Below are 19894 nucleotides of genomic sequence, written 5' to 3' on the forward strand. Positions count from 1 at the left end.
CCCTCCCCACATATTCTATAGTATTGTTTCAATCCGATCAATTTTGAACATTCAATATGAAATCACTACTCAATTTTATTTTAATATATAGTTTGATTTTCCATTCTCTTCTCAAGTCCCAACTACCCCATTTTATTCCCTTCTTCAAAGCCACAACTTGTGTTTGAGTGGCTGTTTTCCACCACTCTTCCTTACCTAATACTAAAACAGAGTCATTTTCTTATTAGTTTGTGCTTAGAAAGCTTTCCCCTATTTAAACTACCCTTCTTCCACTTCTACTCTCAACAAAATTGTTCTCATTTCCCTCTTCCATCCTAAAAGAAGAGGAAAAAGAAACCCCATCTTTTTTCATGGCACCTGCCCAATTGGAACAATTTGCTTACAAGAATGGCTCGATGGAGAGCCTCTGCACGAGTCATGTCGATCCTCTCAATTGGGGTGTGGCGGCTGAAGCTCTTAAAGGAAGTCATCTTGATGAGGTGAAGAGGATGGTGGAAGAGTATAGAAGGCCTGTGGTGAAGCTTGGGGGTGAGACTCTCACTATTTCTCAAGTGGCTGCCATTGCCACTCGTGATAATGATGTAGTTGTGGAGTTGGCTGAGTCTGCTCGAGCAGGTGTTAAAGCTAGTAGTGATTGGGTGATGGAGAGTATGAATAAAGGGACTGATAGTTACGGTGTCACTACTGGATTTGGTGCTACGTCTCATAGGAGGACTAAACAAGGTGGGGCTCTTCAAAAGGAGTTGATTCGATTTTTGAATGCTGGAATTTTTGCAAATGGGGTTGAGTCGAATCATACTTTGCCTCATTCGGCCACAAGGGCAGCTATGTTGGTGAGGATCAATACTCTTCTTCAAGGCTATTCGGGTATTCGATTTGAGATTTTGGAAGCTATCACTAATCTTCTTAATCAGAACATTACTCCATGTTTGCCACTACGAGGAACAATTACGGCATCCGGAGATCTTGTCCCTTTGTCGTATATCGCTGGGCTACTTACTGGTCGCCATAATTCTAAGGCCATTGGGCCCAATGGGGAAACACTTGATGCTGAGACTGCCTTTAAACAAGCTGGCATTCCTTCTGGCTTCTTTGAGTTGCAACCCAAAGAAGGCCTTGCTCTTGTCAATGGCACTGCTATTGGTTCTGGGTTGGCTTCTATTGTCCTATTTGAGGCAAATATTTTGGTTGTTTTGTCAGAAATTTTATCTGCTATTTTTGCTGAAGTCATGCAAGGAAAGCCAGAATTTACTAATCATTTGACTCATAAGTTGAAGCACCACCCAGGTCAAATTGAAGCAGCTGCAATCATGGAGCACATTTTGGATGGAAGTTCTTACATGAAAACTGCAAAGAAACTACATGAAATCGACCCCCTCCAAAAACCTAAACAAGATCGTTATGCTCTTAGAACTTCACCACAATGGCTTGGTCCATTGATCGAAGTGATTCGATTCTCCACCAAGTCTATCGAGCGGGAGATTAATTCAGTTAATGACAACCCTTTGATTGATGTTTCAAGAAACAAGGCATTGCATGGAGGCAACTTCCAAGGAACGCCAATTGGAGTTTCCATGGACAACACTCGATTGGCAATTGCTTCAATTGGGAAGCTCATGTTTGCCCAATTCTCTGAACTTGTCAATGATTTTTACAACAATGGCTTGCCTTCTAACCTTACTGCAAGTAGAAATCCGAGCTTGGATTATGGGTTTAAAGGAGCTGAAATTGCCATGGCTTCATACTGCTCTGAGCTTCAATATCTTGCAAATCCAGTTACAAGTCATGTCCAAAGTGCTGAGCAACATAACCAAGATGTTAATTCTCTTGGTTTAATTTCTTCAAGAAAAACAGCTGAAGCCATTGATATCTTGAAACTCATGTCGTCCACATTTTTGGTTGCACTCTGTCAAGCAATTGACTTGAGGCACTTGGAGGAAAACTTGAAGAGCACGGTTAAAAGCACAGTGAGCCAAGTAGTCAAGAAGGTGTTGACCACATCCTCCAATGGTGCACTACACCCATCAAGATTTTGCGAGAAAGATCTACTCAAAGTCGTTGATAGAGAATACACATTTACATACATTGATGATCCATGCAGTGCTACTTATCCATTGATGCAAAAATTGAGACAAGTTCTAGTTGAACATGCACTCACCAATGGTGAAAATGAGAAGAACATGAACACTTCCATCTTTCAGAAGATTAGTGCTTTTGAAGAGGAATTAAAAATAAGTTTACCGAAGGAAGTTGAAAATGCAAGGTTGGCACACGAGAGCGAAAATTCTAAAATTGCAAATCAAATTAAGGATTGCAGATCTTATCCATTATATAGATTTGTGAGAGAAGACTTGGGAACCAAACTTTTGACAGGAGAAAGAATAATATCTCCTGGAGAAGAATGTGAGAAGGTATTTACAGCTTTGTGCCAAGGAAAGATGATTGACCCTATCTTAGAGTGCTTAAAAGAATGGAACGGTGCCCCTATTCCTATCTGTTGAAATACATAAGATAAAATTTGTACTTTTGATATTATTTCTCTTTTATTTTTTTCTGTCACATTTTAAAATTTGTACTTTTGCTATTATTTTTCTTTTATTTTTTCTGTCACGTTTTAAGAGTTTGATTTAATTAATGAAAAAGTCAGCAAACAAGATATTGTTGCTGTAATTGCTTTGTTCTAAAACTTTAACTCTTTCTAATAGTTATTGTTTTGAGTGTTTGGCTATGCATTTCTACTCATTTTCAGCCTCATATGTATTATTTATGAATATCTATTAGTGACCAAATTTTCAAACATATGCATAATTGACTTAATTATAGGTAAAAATATACTTATCAGTATTATATATAAAAGAATCATGGATCACATTTAGATTGAACATTTTTTTAATACATAAAAAATGTGGAATATGAAGATTTTGAACCACTTATTATAAGAAAATAAGTACATAACTAATCACACGTTGAACAATTCTCATATTGACATCTAAATTGAATTTATTAGAACATAACCAATAGTCTTAAACAATATTGTTTCTAACATTTTTAAATAATCATAGTTATGGTCAAGATCACTTATAAAAGTCACACCTAGATAGTTCCATTGTTGGATTAATTAGTGTGTCCTATTTAGACAATAGACTATCTTACAAATAGGGACAAATCTATTAAAGAGCAGGAACATGTGCCTCCTCAGTTGGTGCCATTTTAGAAAGAAAAAAATTGTAGTTGTATTTTTAGTATAAATAATAATCTTTATAGTTGGTTAAGTGATTTGAAACACGCTAGCCTTCACTTGAGTCTATGGTTCGAGCTTTAACATATGCAAGTAGTTTTTTTTTTTCTTTTTTTTTTCTTCTTCTTTTCTAATTTAATTTTTTATTGTTTTAACAAATATTTCACAATTCTGTTTTTTCTATTTTTTCAATTCAAAAACATATATATTTACTGATTAAAATATAATTCACCACATATATTTATAAATTATTCTTTGAGTTGTACAAATTTTGACAACAGAATTAATTAATGAATTAATAATGAACGTAATGGGAGAGTATAGTATTATACAATAAATAATCCACCAAATGAATTAATTAATTAGTTATGATAAAACCAAACATAGGGATAATTAGCATCATTAAAGTTCACTAACCCTTTTTTCTCTCTCTCATCTAAATATTTTTTAGTGTTTAAAAAGTCATTGGTCTACTTTACTTCAATGGTATTATATTTAATGGGTTGAATTTATTAAGCTTTATTGTGAGTTCAAAGATGACGCTTGCAATCATTTTTCACATTTAACTAACCCAATATATATATATTGCATTCAACATACTTGACAAATTTGACTCTCATCAAACTCCTTCAACAACCAAAAATAAAAAAATAAAAAAATACATATACTTATAGACTTATATCAATCTATCACGTGGTATTAATAGATTTATATCAGCTTCAATCATTGATAGACATTAATAGACTTCTGTTAGTCTCTATCAGTCTCTACCAAATAAGATTGAATTTTGTTATTTTGTATAAATAGTTTCTCTTATTTGTCTATTCTTGAAAATCCCCCAAAAATCAATAATAATGTATATACTGCAAATTTTGTTCCTCTATTTTGGGTTTGATTTATTTTAGTCGGTGTATTTTTAAAATATTTATTTTTATCTATAAATTTTGTACTTTTTTTCTTTTTCTCCTTGTACTTTTAAAATATTCATTTTGATCTTTATGCTCTTGACTATTTCGATATTTACATATTAATTTTTAATTATCTCATTTTTTTTAATAAATTTTTAGCATACCTCTTCTCGCTAAGTTTCTTAAAGTGTAGTTATAAATTTGTATTAAAAGGTTCCCATTGTGTATAAAATTTGTTTTAAGATTTTGTAAATAGGAATTATAATCATCAATATCTAAAATATATGAACCGAAATAGGTACTTTAAAAATTTAAAAACTAAGGTCTATTCAGTAACCATTTTGTTTCTTAAAATTAAGTCTATAGACACTACTTCCACCTCCAAATTTCTTCCTTTATTATCTACATTTTACCAATAGTTTAGAAAATTAAACCAAAATTTAAAAACTAAAAAAAAAAATTAAAAATTCTTTTTGTTTTTGTTTTTGGAATTTTCAAAAACCAAATAATTAGAAAACGGGACTTAAAATAAACCAAAATCAAAACAGCAAGACTACCACAATAATTAAACTTTCTTATGTAAATAAAAAGGAATAATTTACAAACGTCATTTTTTTAGAATATATAGATATTATAATCTCTCCTATAAGAAAAAGTAAATATAAATGAGCATGGCATGACTTGAATAAAATTTATAAGATCTTTAAGTTTTTATTAAATAAAAAACTTCCTTATTTAATTAATTTTCCAGATGTTAAATTTAGATAATTACAATAATTATTTTAAAGTAAAATAGAATACCAACCTAATGGTATCTAGGTTGCACCTATTTTTATGTAATTAGACATTTGTTTAATAAAAATTTTCCATGTGTCAAAAAACGTTTTTAAAAAATATATATATTAACTTAATTAAAAGAGAAATACATGAGATTAGGTGTAGTCCAAATTGATCTAATCATTACCCAATAAGATAGGTCAAAATGCTCCTTCGACATGTTATTTAACTAAAATATAAATAAAATTTAAAAGAATGATATCCCAAAAGAAAATTAATATCTAACTAAAAATATCTTCTTCTTCTTGTTTTTTTTTAAGGAAAGAAATGGACAAGAAATTCACACCATAACTACCAAGGGCCTATAAACTTTGACCACTGAAAATTTAGTATAGTTCTTCTTTGAACCATTTTCACACCATGGACTCTACCAACTACTTTAGGAGCTCTTTCTTCTTCCTTTCCTGTCCTCTTCCTTGACCCTTACCTAACAAATCCCACTAAGTTACTTACAAAAAGCTCTCCCTATATAAACATCTTTCTTCCATTACCAATCTCCACCACTCAGAAATCAATTCTCTAATCTAAACCCAGTTGAAAGATTCTTTAGTTCATTCTAATATCTTTTTCTCTCTTCACTCCATTTTTGTACAACAATGGCACCTACTCACTTCCAACAACAGAATGGTTCGATGGAGAGCTTGTGCATTAGCCAAAACGATCCACTCAATTGGGGTGTGGCCGCAGATTCCCTCAAGGGAAGCCATCTCGATGAGGTGAAGCACATGATCGAGGAGTATCGGAGGCCTATTGTCAAGATTGGTGGTGAAAGTCTCACCATTTCTCAAGTGGCTGCCATTGCCACTCGAGACTCTGATGTTATTGTTGAACTTTCTGAGTCTGCTAGAGCTGGTGTTAAGGCTAGTAGTGATTGGGTTATGGAAAGCATGAATAAAGGGACGGATAGTTATGGTGTTACTACTGGGTTTGGTGCTACATCTCATAGAAGGACCAAACAAGGTGGTGCTCTCCAAAAGGAGCTTATTAGATTTTTGAATGCTGGGATTTTTGGAAATGGAGCTGAGTCTGATCATACTTTGCCCCACTCGGCTACAAGGGCGGCCATGTTGGTGAGAATCAATACTCTTCTTCAAGGCTACTCGGGTATTAGATTTGAGATTTTGGAAGCTATAACCAAACTTTTGAACCACAACATTACTCCATGCTTGCCTCTTCGTGGAACAATTACTGCCTCTGGAGATCTTGTTCCTCTTTCTTATATAGCTGGACTGCTCACTGGGCGACCCAACTCCAAGGCGATTGGACCCAATGGAGAACGTATGGACGCTAAGGAGGCTTTCCAACAAGCTGGTATTCCTTCTGGGTTTTTCGAATTGCAGCCTAAGGAAGGTCTTGCTCTAGTTAATGGTACTGCTGTTGGTTCTGGATTGGCTTCTATTGTTCTCTTTGAGGCAAATATTTTGGCTGTTTTGTCAGAAATTCTATCTGCTATTTTTGCTGAGGTCATGCAAGGAAAGCCAGAATTTACTGATCATTTGACTCATAAGTTGAAGCACCACCCAGGTCAAATTGAAGCAGCAGCAATTATGGAGCACATTTTGGATGGAAGCTCTTACATGAAAACAGCCAAGAAATTACATGAAATCGATCCCCTCCAAAAACCCAAACAAGATCGTTATGCTCTAAGAACTTCACCTCAATGGCTTGGTCCGTTAATTGAAGTTATTCGATTCTCTACAAAATCTATTGAGCGAGAGATTAACTCGGTCAATGACAACCCTTTGATTGATGTTTCAAGAAACAAAGCATTGCATGGAGGCAACTTTCAGGGAACACCGATTGGAGTTTCCATGGACAACACTCGGTTGGCCATTGCTTCTATTGGGAAGCTCATGTTTGCCCAATTCTCTGAACTTGTTAATGATTTCTACAACAACGGTTTGCCTTCTAATCTTTCTGCAAGTAGAAATCCGAGTTTGGATTATGGGTTTAAAGGAGCTGAAATTGCCATGGCTTCATACTGCTCCGAGCTTCAATACCTTGCAAATCCAGTGACAAGCCATGTTCAGAGTGCCGAGCAACACAACCAAGATGTTAACTCTCTAGGTTTAATTTCATCAAGGAAAACAGCTGAAGCCATTGATATTCTTAAACTCATGTCATCTACATTTTTGGTTGCTCTTTGCCAAGCAATTGACTTAAGGCATTTGGAGGAAAACTTGAAGAGTACAGTGAAAAGCACTGTTAGTCAAGTAGCCAAGAAAGTTTTAACCACGTGCTCTAATGGTGCACTTCACCCATCAAGATTTTGTGAAAAAGATCTACTCAAAGTTGTTGATAGAGAGTACACATTTGCTTATATCGACGATCCATGCAATGCTACTTACCCATTGAGTCAAAAGTTGAGACAAGTTCTCGTTGAGCATGCACTTGCAAACGGTGATGATGAAAAGAATGCAGACACTTCAATCTTTCAAAAGATTGTTTTATTCGAGGAGGAACTAAAAGCATTATTACCCAAAGAAGTTGAAAATGCAAGGTTGGCCTATGAGACTGGGAACTCCAAGATTGAAAATCAAATCAAGGATTGTAGATCGTATCCAATATATAGATTTGTGAGAGAAGAGTTGGAAACAAAAATGCTAACTGGAGAAAAAGTGATATCTCCAGGAGAAGAGTGCGAGAAAGTATTCATAGCTTTGTGTCAAGGCAAGATGATAGACTCGATCTTAGAGTGTTTGAAGGAGTGGAACGGTGCTCCAATTCCAATTTGCTAATCCATTTTGCAGCACATGGAACAGCGGATCATTCGTCAACATTAATGAAGATATTCATAGGATGAATTTGTACTTTTAGTTTAATTTTCCTTTCATTTTCCTATCTTATTTTCGTTTACTAAAATGAATAAAGGAATAACATTCTATTTGATAAATTGTTGCGGTGTTCGACTATATAATTTTTAAAACCTTTTTCTAGTGGATTTCATAACAAAATTTTCCGTGGAAAATAAAATTGAAAATCAAATTTTTCAACAAAAAAATTAATTTACTCCAAAGTTTTAGTAACTTTTAGTTTAAACTTCCAATTTCATTAATATAAATTTTAAATTTAAACATGTGTTCATTGATGGAATAAATTTTTCAAAAACTCTAAATTTCAGCAAAAATTCAAACATTTTGTCATTCTTCTTGGAAGCTTCACTTATTTTGTATGTATTAGATATATCTTTTCTTTCATTGGGTCCTGGTGTAGGGAAAAAAATCTTATTTTATAAAAGAAAAAAATGGCAAATTGCAAAAACCACTCTTAAAGTATAGTGATATTTGTAATTACATCCTAAAACTTTCAGTTGTAAAAATTAGACCCTTAAACTTTTATAAGTGTAAAAGTGGACGCTCAAACTTACAATAAATGTGAAAATCGGGCCTACAAATGATAAAAAGTGAACTCATAAACTTGTACAAATGTTATCGTTTACACAATTTTGTAATTATGAAGGTCCAATTTGACTCAATTTTAACATTTATATAAGTTTGAGAGTTTAAGTTTTAAAATTGAAAGTTTAAAGGTACCATTGCAATTATAATCATTCTTTAGGTATGGTTTTTGCAATTTTCCTAATTATACTTTATTTAATATATATATATATATATGTATATATATATATCGCCAATTTTTTTTATTATACGTTTCTCCATCATACAATTTCGCTTGACAGTCAAAGACATATTCATTTTTTGTATCTCATCTAATTGTATCACATTATTGTTTGTGATGTGACCAAACTTTTTTTTTTCTTTTTTTTCAAATACGGATGTATCTTGAGATGCAAAAAAAAAAAAATTGCTCTTCTATGAAATGCTAAGAGCAATACATAGGTGGAACGCCCCCTCCAAGCAGACACATAAAAGAAAGAAAAAAATTAAGAAAAATTTTCATGTGACAAACCATATGATTGGACAATTTGGTGGGCTGTAAATACACAAATATTCTTATTCTTTTAAAAATTGTTTCATAAATGTTTTAAAACTATTATTTATTGGAGTTGAAAAAGCATTAAAATGTTGGATGAAATGTCTTACATTTCTAAAAGTCATACTTTCAAAGAGTCAAGTAAGTATCTCACTATTCCAAATCATTGATACGTTGGTTTTTCATCTAACATTCTAAAAGATTTCTACTTTAAAGATAGTTTTGAATCATATATGAAAAGTTAGGTGTAATATTATCACAAAAGAGAAAATTGAAAGATGTATTTTACCATTTAACCATTTTATTATGGGAGGTGGTTGTTTGAGGATTACTTCAACATTCCTTCAGGAATAAAAATTAAAAGATAACCAACATCAATGACATATTGTCCAGATAAGAGCAAAGCAAAAGGAGTATATTAAAGAAAAGTTAGGTATTAAAATGGAGGTTGGATGGACATCAGATTAAACCAAACCACTTATGAATGGGTGGAAATAAAATATTTTGGGTTTGATGATTAAATTCCTATTGAAATTGGCAACTTGATTTAAGTTATTTCAATTTGTTAAAACTTTGTTTTATAAATTATCTTTTATTTGCAATCAAACAGTCATGGAGAAAAGATTGAAAATATTTCTAATTGGTTAAGGATATTTGTTACTAATTTATAAATTGAAACAAGTATATTTCTTGAAAATTCTCACAAGTACAATTTTTTATACTTGAACTTTGATGGAAACAAAATGAAATGAAGATTAAAAAAAATAACAAAAACAAATATGACATTATTTTTAAGTTTATAATCGTGTATGGTCTAACTCCTCTTAATGCATTAGCATATGGGAATTGGTGTGCCATTCCATTCCTTCAAGCATTCTAAAATTGGATCAATCATTTTTCCTTGGCACAATGCAGTGAAAACCTTTTCGCACTCTTCTCCTGGAGATACAACCTTCTCTCCGGTTAGCAATTTAGTGCCCAACTCTTCCCTCACAAACTTGTATAATGGGTAAGATCTGCATTCCTTAATTTGGTTCTCAATGGTTGCATCTCCATTTTCATATGCCAATCTCACACTTTCCACTTCTTTGGGCAAAATGGCTTTCAATTCCTCTTCAAATGCTCCAATTTTTTGAAAGATTGAAGTAGCCTGGTCTTTTTCGTCCTCTCCATTATTCAAAGCATGCTCAACAATAACTTGTCTCAACTTTTGCATCAGTGGATAAGTAGCACTGCATGGATCGTCAATGTAAGCAAAAGTGTATTCTCGATCAACTACTTTGAGTAAATCTTTCTCACAAAATCTTGAAGGATGAAGCGTGCCATTTGAGCTAGTGGTGAGGACTTTCTTCGCCACTTGGCTCACTGTATTTTTAACTGTGTTCTTCAAGTTTTCTTCTAAATGCCTCAAGTCAATTGCTTGACAAAGAGCGACCAAAAATGTGGAAGACATGAGCTTCAAAATGTCAATTGCCTCAGCTGTTTTCCTTGAAGAGATCAAACCAAGAGAGTTGACATCTTGATTATGTTGCTCAGCACTTTGAACATGACTAGTTACGGGATTTGCTAGATATTGAAGTTCAGAGCAATAGGAAGCCATGGCAATCTCAGCACCTTTGAATCCATAATCCAAACTTGGGTTTCTGCTTGCAGAGAGATTTGAGGGTAATCCATTGTTGTAAAAATCATTGACAAGCTCTGAGAATTGAGCAAAAAGAAGCTTTCCAATTGAAGCAATAGCTAGACGAGTATTGTCCATAGAGACTCCAATTGGAGTTCCTTGGAAGTTGCCTCCGTGCAAAGCCTTATTCCTTGAAACATCAATCAATGGGTTGTCGTTGACTGAATTAATCTCCCGTTCAATAGATTTTGTAGAGAATCGAATAACTTCAATCAATGGACCCAACCATTGGGGTGAAGTTCTAAGGGCATAACGATCTTGTTTAGGCTTTTGGAGAGGATCCATCTCATGCAACTTCTTGGCCGTTTTCATGTAAGAACTTCCTTCCAAAATGTGTTCCATAATTGCAGCTGCCTCAATTTGGCCAGGATGATGCTTCAGCTTATGGGTCAAATGATCAGTAAATTCAGGTTTGCCTTGCATAACTTCAGCAAATATGGCAGACAAAATCTCGGACAAAACAGCCAAAATATTTGCCTCAAAGAGAACAATAGAAGCTAACCCAGAACCAACGGCAGTTCCATTGACAAGAGCCAACCCTTCCTTAGGTTGCAACTCAAAGAACCCGGATGGAATACCAGCCTGTAGGAAAGCCTCCTTTGCATCAAGACTTTCTCCATTTGGACCAACTGCTTTAGAATTTGGTCGACCAGTGAGTAATCCAGCAATGTAAGAAAGAGGAACAAGATCTCCAGAAGCAGTAATGGTCCCACGAAGAGGCAAGCACGGAGTGATGTTATGATTCAAGAGTTTGGTAATGGCTTCCAAAATCTCAAATCTAATACCCGAGTAGCCTTGAAGAAGAGTATTGATCCTCACCAACATGGCCGCCCTCGTAGCCGAATGGGGCAAAGTATGATCAGACTCAGCTCCATTTCCAAAAATCCCAGCATTCAAAAATCTAATCAACTCCTTCTGGAGAGCACCACCTTGTTTTGTCCTTCTGTGAGAGGTAGCACCAAAACCAGTAGTAACACCATAACTATCAGTCCCCTTGTTCATGCTCTCCATAACCCAATCACTGCTAGCTTTAACACCAGCTCTAGCAGACTCAGAAAGTTCAACAGTAACATCAGAATCTTGAGTAGCAATGGCAGCCACTTGAGATATAGTAAGAGTTTCACCACCAAGCTTGACAAGGGGCCTCCGGTACTCTTCGACCATGCGCTTCACCTCATCAAGATGGCTTCCCTTAAGGGACTCGGCAGCCACCCCCCAATTGAGTGGATCACTGTGGCTTTGGCACAAGTTGTCTTCAATTTTCTGAAAAGATGCCATTGTTAGAAAGAATGAAAGAAAGAAAGAATAATAATGTGAGAGGTGTTTGGGAGGTGGGTGAGGGTTGTGGAGAAGAAGAAGAATGAAGGGGGTTAAATAGGAAGGAAAGTGTTGATTTTGAAAAAGCAAAGGGGATTGGTGGGGTTGGTGAAGATAAAGAAAGAGAATGGTGAAAATAAGCATAAAATGGCGCATATATTGTTCAATTTGGTCGTAGGTGCGCTGTGGTGGGCGAGACCAACGGGAAACGAAAGTTCATCATCAAGTCTTGTGGTTGGTGCAAGGAAATTACATAATATAAAACATATTTGTTATTAGTTTTCATTGGTCAAATTTGGGTGATTGTAGACTTCAATTTATTCCTTTTTTTTTATTATTACTATTTTTAAATTATGCTTCATCTTTAATATATTTAAATCGTTTTTAAAAACAAGAATTTATGACATCCTATTTCAACATTAATCCACATGTAAAAATGAAATTTCTGTTGGTTCGGTGGGTTGAAATCTTTCTAATGGAAGAGATTTTGATTTTATGGGTCAATTGTATGTCTTCTATATGTTAAAATATGTTAATGAAACAAAATTTTAATGATCTGCCTACATTTTATTTTTGAAAAATAATAAGTTTTGTTTTATATATAAGTGTGCTAATTAAGATTTTTTAATAATTAAAATAAAGATGAGAAGTATTCCAAATATTTAGTTTATTTTTTTTAAAATTACTATAAATACGTCCTTTAAAATCCTGTGCGAGTTTAAAAATCGGATGGCAATGTAAGTATATCTCAACAAAATATTTATTTTTATAACAGTGAAATTTTCAGCATTTAATATTTCCTTATTATGATAAAACTCAGATTTAAAATCGAAAATCATTCAATTTTTCTCACTTTAAAGCCTCACACGTGTGTATTTTTCAGTTGGATCAAGGAAAATTGAGCGCCCATATTAGCAGGATATAATATAAATTGACAACCATGATTTTTTTTTTCTTTTAATTTTGAGAAAATAGGCAAAAGTAAAGTTGAATAAAATAAAATATTAATATTTTTCTCACCAAACTTTATATTAGTTATTTTTTCAGATTTCACCAACCCTAAGCCCCGTTAGTCATACCAAACACAGATATTAGGCCTAACCTTGCTTGTTTGAGTAAAAGAATTATACATATCATAATATAAATTTTGAGTGATGCAATTAAAATTTTTATTCACTTATAGCACAAATTTTATCTTCTTTTCTAACCTAAAATAAAATAAACTCATTGGTTATTTACAAATTTTGTCTAAATTCTAAAAATATATATTTTTTTAAATTAATTTATAACTCTAAACTTTGAATGTTGTATAAAAAATTTAAACTTTGAACTAATAATTGTATCAATTGAAACTCAAAACTTTCTTAAGGATATTAATTGACACACTCCTTTAGATTTAATTTTTTTTCAAATGTTGGATTTACAAAGTGGACTAATAGAATTGATGCATGGACAATTTAATTTTCAAATGAAATCTTAGGACCTATTTGGATTGACTATAAAAATAATAATAATAAAATAAAATAAAATCATTTTTATTTGAAGTCTTTTGATAAAAACTGTTTAAAATACATTTTTAAAAGTGTTTCAAAGTTATTTTGAGTGGTTGTCAAACACTTGATTTTGTCCAAAATAACTTATCTTTAAAATTAAACAATTGAAAAGTTAAATCAAACACATTCTTAATTGAGAGTTTAAAATGATTTGCTTATAAAAGTTTAGGAGTTTAATTGAGTAAATCATAAGTTTCACACAATATTTATCCAAACATAATGTAATCAAGAGTTTAAATTGATATACTTTATGAAAGTTCGATGTTTAAATTGGAAGACGAGACGAAAGAAGCGGGCATCATAGGCTTTCCTTTTTCTCGATTAAGAGTAAGATCGGAGTGTAGAATTCATCACCTAAAATATCCAACACTCGAGCTTTGCCTTTATCATAAAAAAAATGGCCCTTAAAGCTTTTAAGTATAAACAGGATTTAAAATATCGATGTCAATGAAAATATCGAGATCTTGATTTTATTAAAATTTCAATGGAAATATCGATAAAATATCGATTTTGGTGGATATTTCTGGAAAAATTTAAAAACAAAAATATTTAAAAATAAATTTAAATTAGTAAATAAACATTTTATTATTTTGAAATGAGTAAACATATCTATTTTTTATATTATTTTTATATTAGTGGGATATTGATGCTTTTTATTGTATTTCATGAAATTTTTCTACGAGATAATGAAAGTATAGATTCACCCCTTGTGTCGATATCAAACTTGTGAAAACATGAAAATACCGATATATCGATGTAAATTTAATACTATATGGGTAAAAATTGATATTTTTTCTATATTTTCTTATTATAAATAATTTTTTTTGGTATAACACAATTGCAATGATGAGAGATCGAATCTTCAATTTATAGAAAGAAATGTCATACTAATTATCGTTGAGCTAAATTGAGTTTAATCTTGTTATAAATATTTGTTGTACATAGTTTGTTGAAAAACAAATATAGAGGAAATAATAGGGGTTAGCAAAGGAGAAGAAGTCATGGTCAACGCTTTGCTTGAAGCCCAAAGGAAACCACACATCACACGAAAGGAAGGTGCACGTGATTTTTCAAAGGAAATTAGGCAATGCTCGTTTTTGTTGACAAGTCAACCTTACTTGAGGAGAAGAATTGACCCCAAAAAAAATGTAGGAGGTAATTTCCTACCTATTTTTTTAAGAACAAATTAAATTAGGTATTTGTCTTTGAGATGGGGTTTCAATTTTTTTTTTTTTAATAAGAATATATATATTACCAAAAGTTACAAAAGGATTCTCGAAAAACATGCAATCATAAGATAGAGACCTACTTTACTCAAAAAATCTGAAAATCCTGACAACATTACATGTTAGTTTAGTTGGTGGAGCTATTGTAACGAGTCGAGTAACACATAAGACCAAAACATATGTGTCGGACGTGCAATCCATCAACCTACTAGCAATGGAGGAGACAACATAGCTTGTCGTAACAAAAGCGAATGAGATATTCAAATTCATAGGAAAAAGATTTTTTTTTTTTTTTTTTTTTTTGTAATTAACACAGTTAACAATTTATCTCTCTCAAAAATTGATCAACTAAAAATATCTTTCATTTTTTTAGTTCAAACTTTAACCTAGAAAAGATTACTAATAGCTTAACATGTAAATTATATTCTGGACCAATTTTGCAGTTATAATATAGTAAAATATCATTTTTGGTCTTTATATTTTGAATTTTTTTAGTTTTAATCCATATACTTTCCAATATTCAGTTTTAGTTTACGTACTTTCAATAAATCTTAAATTTAGTACTCGATGCTAGTTTATTGTTCATATTTTTTGAACTTTTCTTTTGTTATTTATTAGCATTTATACTATAAATTTTAAAAATATATCCACATATTATATTTTGGAAAATTTTTCTAGATGGAAAAAATGTTGAATTATTTAAAGATATAACAAAAAAGAAAACATTGATAGACACTAATCGACTTCTATTAGTGTCTATCAGTAATAGACTTCTATTACTTTATATCGCTGGTAGACACTGATCGACTTCTATCAACCTCTATCAAAGAATATTAAAATTTTGTTATTTTGTGTAAATAGTTTCCTTTATTTTTCTATTGTTGAAAATTCTCCTACATTTTTTCATTAAAATTATTATTATTATTTAACCAATTTTGGTCAAAATTAACTTTGAATGACTAAATTTAAGATTTATTAAAAAGTACAAAGACTAAAATTAGACAATTGAAAATATAAAGATTCAAATTAAACACGCTTCAAATATATAAGGAACAAAATGGTAGGTTTAATTTAGCCTTATAATATAAAAATTTAACTTCATTGGAATAAGAGCTTTATTTGATAGAAATATTTTTCTTTTGAAAAAATTATCAGAAATAACACATTTAAGTTTTCACCTTACAAAACTAGCATATTTTTTAAACTTGTTCAATAGCTTTTGTCGGTCCATCTCGAGTTAGTCATTTAGTTAAAAAAAAAATTAGCTTTTTCTAATTTATCGATTGTTTTGACCCTTTAGGCCTTTCTCGATATATTAGAAATTAGACCGAAATTCTAGTCATTTTTCCAAAATATTATGTGATTTCCTAAATCTTTTATGTTTTCAAATTTTCTCTAAATTCGATTATATTTACCAAATATTATATCAAAATCTTACGTAACTATTTAAATATTTAGCCAAATTTCTAATTTCCAAATCAATTTATCAATTATCCAAATAAATTTTGTTAGATGGATCAGGTGATTGATTTTGATGTTTAAATTTTTAGAAAGATTAAATTTTTCAAAAAAAAGGTAAAATATGAGAAATATGTAAAATCTCGATATGAATTTCGGACGGATTAATACCGATATCGGTAAATTCTTGAGCAGATATTATCAAAATTTTATATATTTTTCATATATTACCTATTTTTTTCTTTTTGCAAAATATAAACTTCATAGAATTAAAGAATAAAAATAAAGTCATTCATCTAAAAAATCTAATTGGTAAATTCATTTGAAAATTTAGAAATTCATATAATCATGGAAACGTAAATTGGCCTAACATTACATAAGAATTGAATATAATATTCAGATAACTTAATTTGGAGAAAATTTGAAAATATATTCAGATGTACTTCTCGGCCAAAAGGACTACAACAATCGATGAAAAAGTACAATTTTCCTTGGTGCTCAACCTCGCTCGAGATCCATGGAGAAAAATTAGGATAACGACTTTTAAAAAAAAAACATACTAGATTTGGAAGATGGAAAGTTGAAGAGGCTATTTCGACAGATGGAAAGTTGAAGACGCTATTTCGACAACCTCTCTCTTCTTTTATAGATTAAACTTTCAGAGTTGAAATTTCATTACTCCATCTGAAATGTAATCTATTTGTTAAATAAGAAAAAATATATATATGAAAAAAAATAAATTATTAGGAATCTTTTTATTCTATGAAATTGACTTTGGAATACAATTACTAATATTATTATTTATTCTATTATGTATTACACCTACTTATTTTATCTTTGATGGTAATATTTAATAATATTTCATACAAATCAAAAATATTGAGCATAGCTCATCAACAGTTCAACTACTTTTTTTCGTTGGAAGTCGTTCAAATCTCCACTATATAAAGTTTAATTTTAAGTCATAGATTTAAAGTGTATTTTATATTTGATATATATATAAAAAAAATAAATCAACTTTGAGTATTGATTTACTCAACCTAATCATATGTATCAATCAATAACTAGCAGCAGCAGGAAAAAAAAATATCAAAATCAAAATCAAAATTATTCATCAAACAGAAACAAAAATTATAAGAAATTTATGTTGAATATTAATTAGGACAAATTTTCCCAAATATTACACATTGACGTATATTAAAATTAGAAAAAAGAAAAAAGAAAACAAAACCAAATAAATAAAGCTAAGGGCTTGTTTTTTTCATCACCAGTAAATTGAAACCGTTGGATCCTTGGTTCCGTAGAACCACTGCTAGCAGATGGGGATAGGAGCCCCATTCCACCCCTTCAAACACTCTAAAATTGGATCGATCATCTTTCCTTGGCAAAGAGCTGTAAATACCTTTTCACACTCTTCACCCGGAGATATCACTTTCTCTCCGGTCAACAATCCAGTTCCCAACTCCTCCCTCACAAACTTGTATAGTGGATAAGATCTGCATTCTTTAATTTGGTTTTCAATAATAGACGTTCCATTTTCATAGGACAATCTTGCATTTTCTACTTCTTTCGGCAAGATGGCTTTCAATTCCTCCTCGAAGACTCCAATCTTTTGAAAAATTGAAGTGCTTTCGTTCTTCTCATCTTCACCATTTCCCAAAGCATGTTCAACAAGAACTTGTCTTAGTTTTTGCATCAATGGGTATGTGGCACTGCATGCATCATCAACATAGGCAAATGTGTATTCTCTATCGACCACTTTCAATAAATCTTTTTCACAAAATCTTGATGGGTGAAGTGCACCATTAGCACTTGTGGTGAGAACTTTCTTGGCCACTGTACTTACCGTGCTCTTCACTACATACTTCAAGTTTTCTTCCAAATGCCTCAAGTCAATTGCTTGGCAAAGAGCAACCAAAAAAGTGGAAGACATGAGCTTCAAAATATCAATTGCCTGAGCTGTTTTCCTCGATGAGATTAAACCAAGAGAGTTGACATCTTGATTATGTTGCTCAGCACTTTGGACATGACTAGTTACAGGATTTGCTAGGTATTGAAGTTCAGAGCAATAGGAAGCCATGGCGATCTCAGCACCTTTAAATCCATAATCCAAACTCGGGTTTCTGCTTGCAGAGAGATTTGAGGGTAACCCATTGTTGTAGAAATCATTGACAAGCTCTGAAAATTGAGCAAAAAGGAGCTTTCCAATTGCAGCAATAGCCAAACGAGTGTTGTCCATGGAGACTCCAATTGGAGTTCCTTGGAAGTTACCTCCATGCAAAGCCTTGTTTCTTGAAACGTCAATCAAAGGGTTATCGTTGACTGAATTAATCTCCCGCTCAATAGACTTTGTAGAGAATCGAATAACTTCAATCAATGGACCCAACCATTGGGGTGAAGTTCTAAGGGCGTAGCGATCTTGCTTGGGCTTTTGGAGAGGATCCATTTCATGTAATTTCTTGGCCGTTTTCATGTAAGAACTCCCGTCTAAAATGTGTTCCATAATTGCAGCCGCCTCAATCTGACCAGGATGGTGCTTCAACTTATGTGTCAAGTGGTCAGTGAATTCAGGCTTGCCTTGCATAACTTCAGCAAAGATGGCAGACAAAATTTCGGATAAAACAACCAAAATATTTGCCTCAAAGAGAACAATAGAAGCCAATCCAGAACCAACGGCAGTGCCATTGACAAGAGCCAACCCTTCCTTAGGTTGCAACTCAAAGAATCCAGATGGAATACCAGCTTGTTGGAAAGCCTCCTTTGCATTAAGACGTTCTCCATTTGGACCAACAGCTTTAGAATTCGATCGGCCAGTGAGCAATCCAGCAATGTAAGAAAGAGGAACAAGATCACCAGAAGCAGTAATGGTTCCACGAAGAGGCAAGCATGGAGTGATATTATGGTTCAAGAGTTTGGTAATGGCTTCCAAAATCTCAAATCTAATACCCGAGTAGCCTTGAAGAAGAGTATTGATCCTCACCAACATGGCCGCTCTCGTAGCTGAATGGGACAAAGTATGATCAGACTCAACTCCACTTCCAAAAATTCCAGCATTTAAAAATCTAATCAACTCCTTCTGAAGAGCACCACCTTGTTTGGTCCTTCTATGGGAAGTAGCACCAAACCCAGTAGTAACACCATAACTATCGGTCCCTTTGTTCATGCTCTCCATAACCCAATCACTACTAGCCTTAACACCAGCTCTAGCAGACTCAGAAAGCTCAACAGTAACATTAGAATCTCGAGTAGCAATGGCAGCCACTTGAGATATAGTAAGTGTTTCACCACCAAGCTTGACAAGGGGCCTCCGATACTCCTCGACCATGCGCTTCACCTCATCGAGATGGCTTCCCTTGAGAGAATCAGCCGCCAAACCCCAATTAAGTGGGTCATGATGAGTAGTAATGGTGCAAAAGCTATCATTGGTTTGATCAAAGGGTGCCATAGGTCAAGAATGAAGAAAAGAATAGAAAGAATATGGAAATGTTGTTGGTGTGTGTTTTGTGGAGAAAAAGGGTTAGGAAGATTGGTTTAAATAGAGTGTGTTAAATGAAGGATGTAAATGGTGGGGTTTTGTGTTTCTGTGTGGTAAGTAAGGAAGCGTGGTGGAAGCACAACAACACACACCAGGGTGTGGTAGTTGGAAACACTCTTTATAATTAATATATTATTTCAAATCATCAACGTTACCTAACTTTTTCTCTCATTTTCAAACTTCAATTTTTATGACTTTTCTTTTGGTA

The 19894-nt window shown here is 32.7% G+C and overlaps 4 protein-coding genes across 4 annotated transcripts; 2 read left to right on the forward strand and 2 right to left on the reverse strand.

The window, feature by feature from the left end:
• The first annotated feature begins 189 nt into the window (after nucleotides 1–189).
• Nucleotides 190–2686, forward strand: LOC120074610 (phenylalanine ammonia-lyase-like). Its single transcript, XM_039027777.1, has one exon. The coding sequence runs from the start codon at nucleotides 351–353 to the stop codon at nucleotides 2499–2501; it is 2151 nt and encodes a 716-aa protein (XP_038883705.1). The 5' UTR covers nucleotides 190–350; the 3' UTR covers nucleotides 2502–2686.
• A 2800-nt stretch (nucleotides 2687–5486) lies between these two features.
• Nucleotides 5487–7876, forward strand: LOC120073092 (phenylalanine ammonia-lyase-like). The gene has a single exon (XM_039025700.1). The coding sequence runs from the start codon at nucleotides 5580–5582 to the stop codon at nucleotides 7719–7721; it is 2142 nt and encodes a 713-aa protein (XP_038881628.1). The 5' UTR covers nucleotides 5487–5579; the 3' UTR covers nucleotides 7722–7876.
• Nucleotides 7877–9580: 1704 nt separating this feature from the next.
• Nucleotides 9581–11997, reverse strand: LOC120073093 (phenylalanine ammonia-lyase-like). Its single transcript, XM_039025701.1, has one exon. The coding sequence runs from the start codon at nucleotides 11873–11875 to the stop codon at nucleotides 9749–9751; it is 2127 nt and encodes a 708-aa protein (XP_038881629.1). The 5' UTR covers nucleotides 11876–11997; the 3' UTR covers nucleotides 9581–9748.
• A 5285-nt stretch (nucleotides 11998–17282) lies between these two features.
• On the reverse strand, nucleotides 17283–19673 carry LOC120074265 (phenylalanine ammonia-lyase-like). Its single transcript, XM_039027335.1, has one exon. It carries the CDS (start codon nucleotides 19594–19596, stop codon nucleotides 17464–17466), a length of 2133 nt encoding a protein of 710 aa, XP_038883263.1. The 5' UTR covers nucleotides 19597–19673; the 3' UTR covers nucleotides 17283–17463.
• Between the last annotated feature and the right edge of the window lie 221 nt (nucleotides 19674–19894).

The sequence above is a fragment of the Benincasa hispida genome, chromosome 3 (assembly GCF_009727055.1).
Source record: "Benincasa hispida cultivar B227 chromosome 3, ASM972705v1, whole genome shotgun sequence".
Classification (NCBI taxonomy): domain Eukaryota; kingdom Viridiplantae; phylum Streptophyta; class Magnoliopsida; order Cucurbitales; family Cucurbitaceae; genus Benincasa; species Benincasa hispida.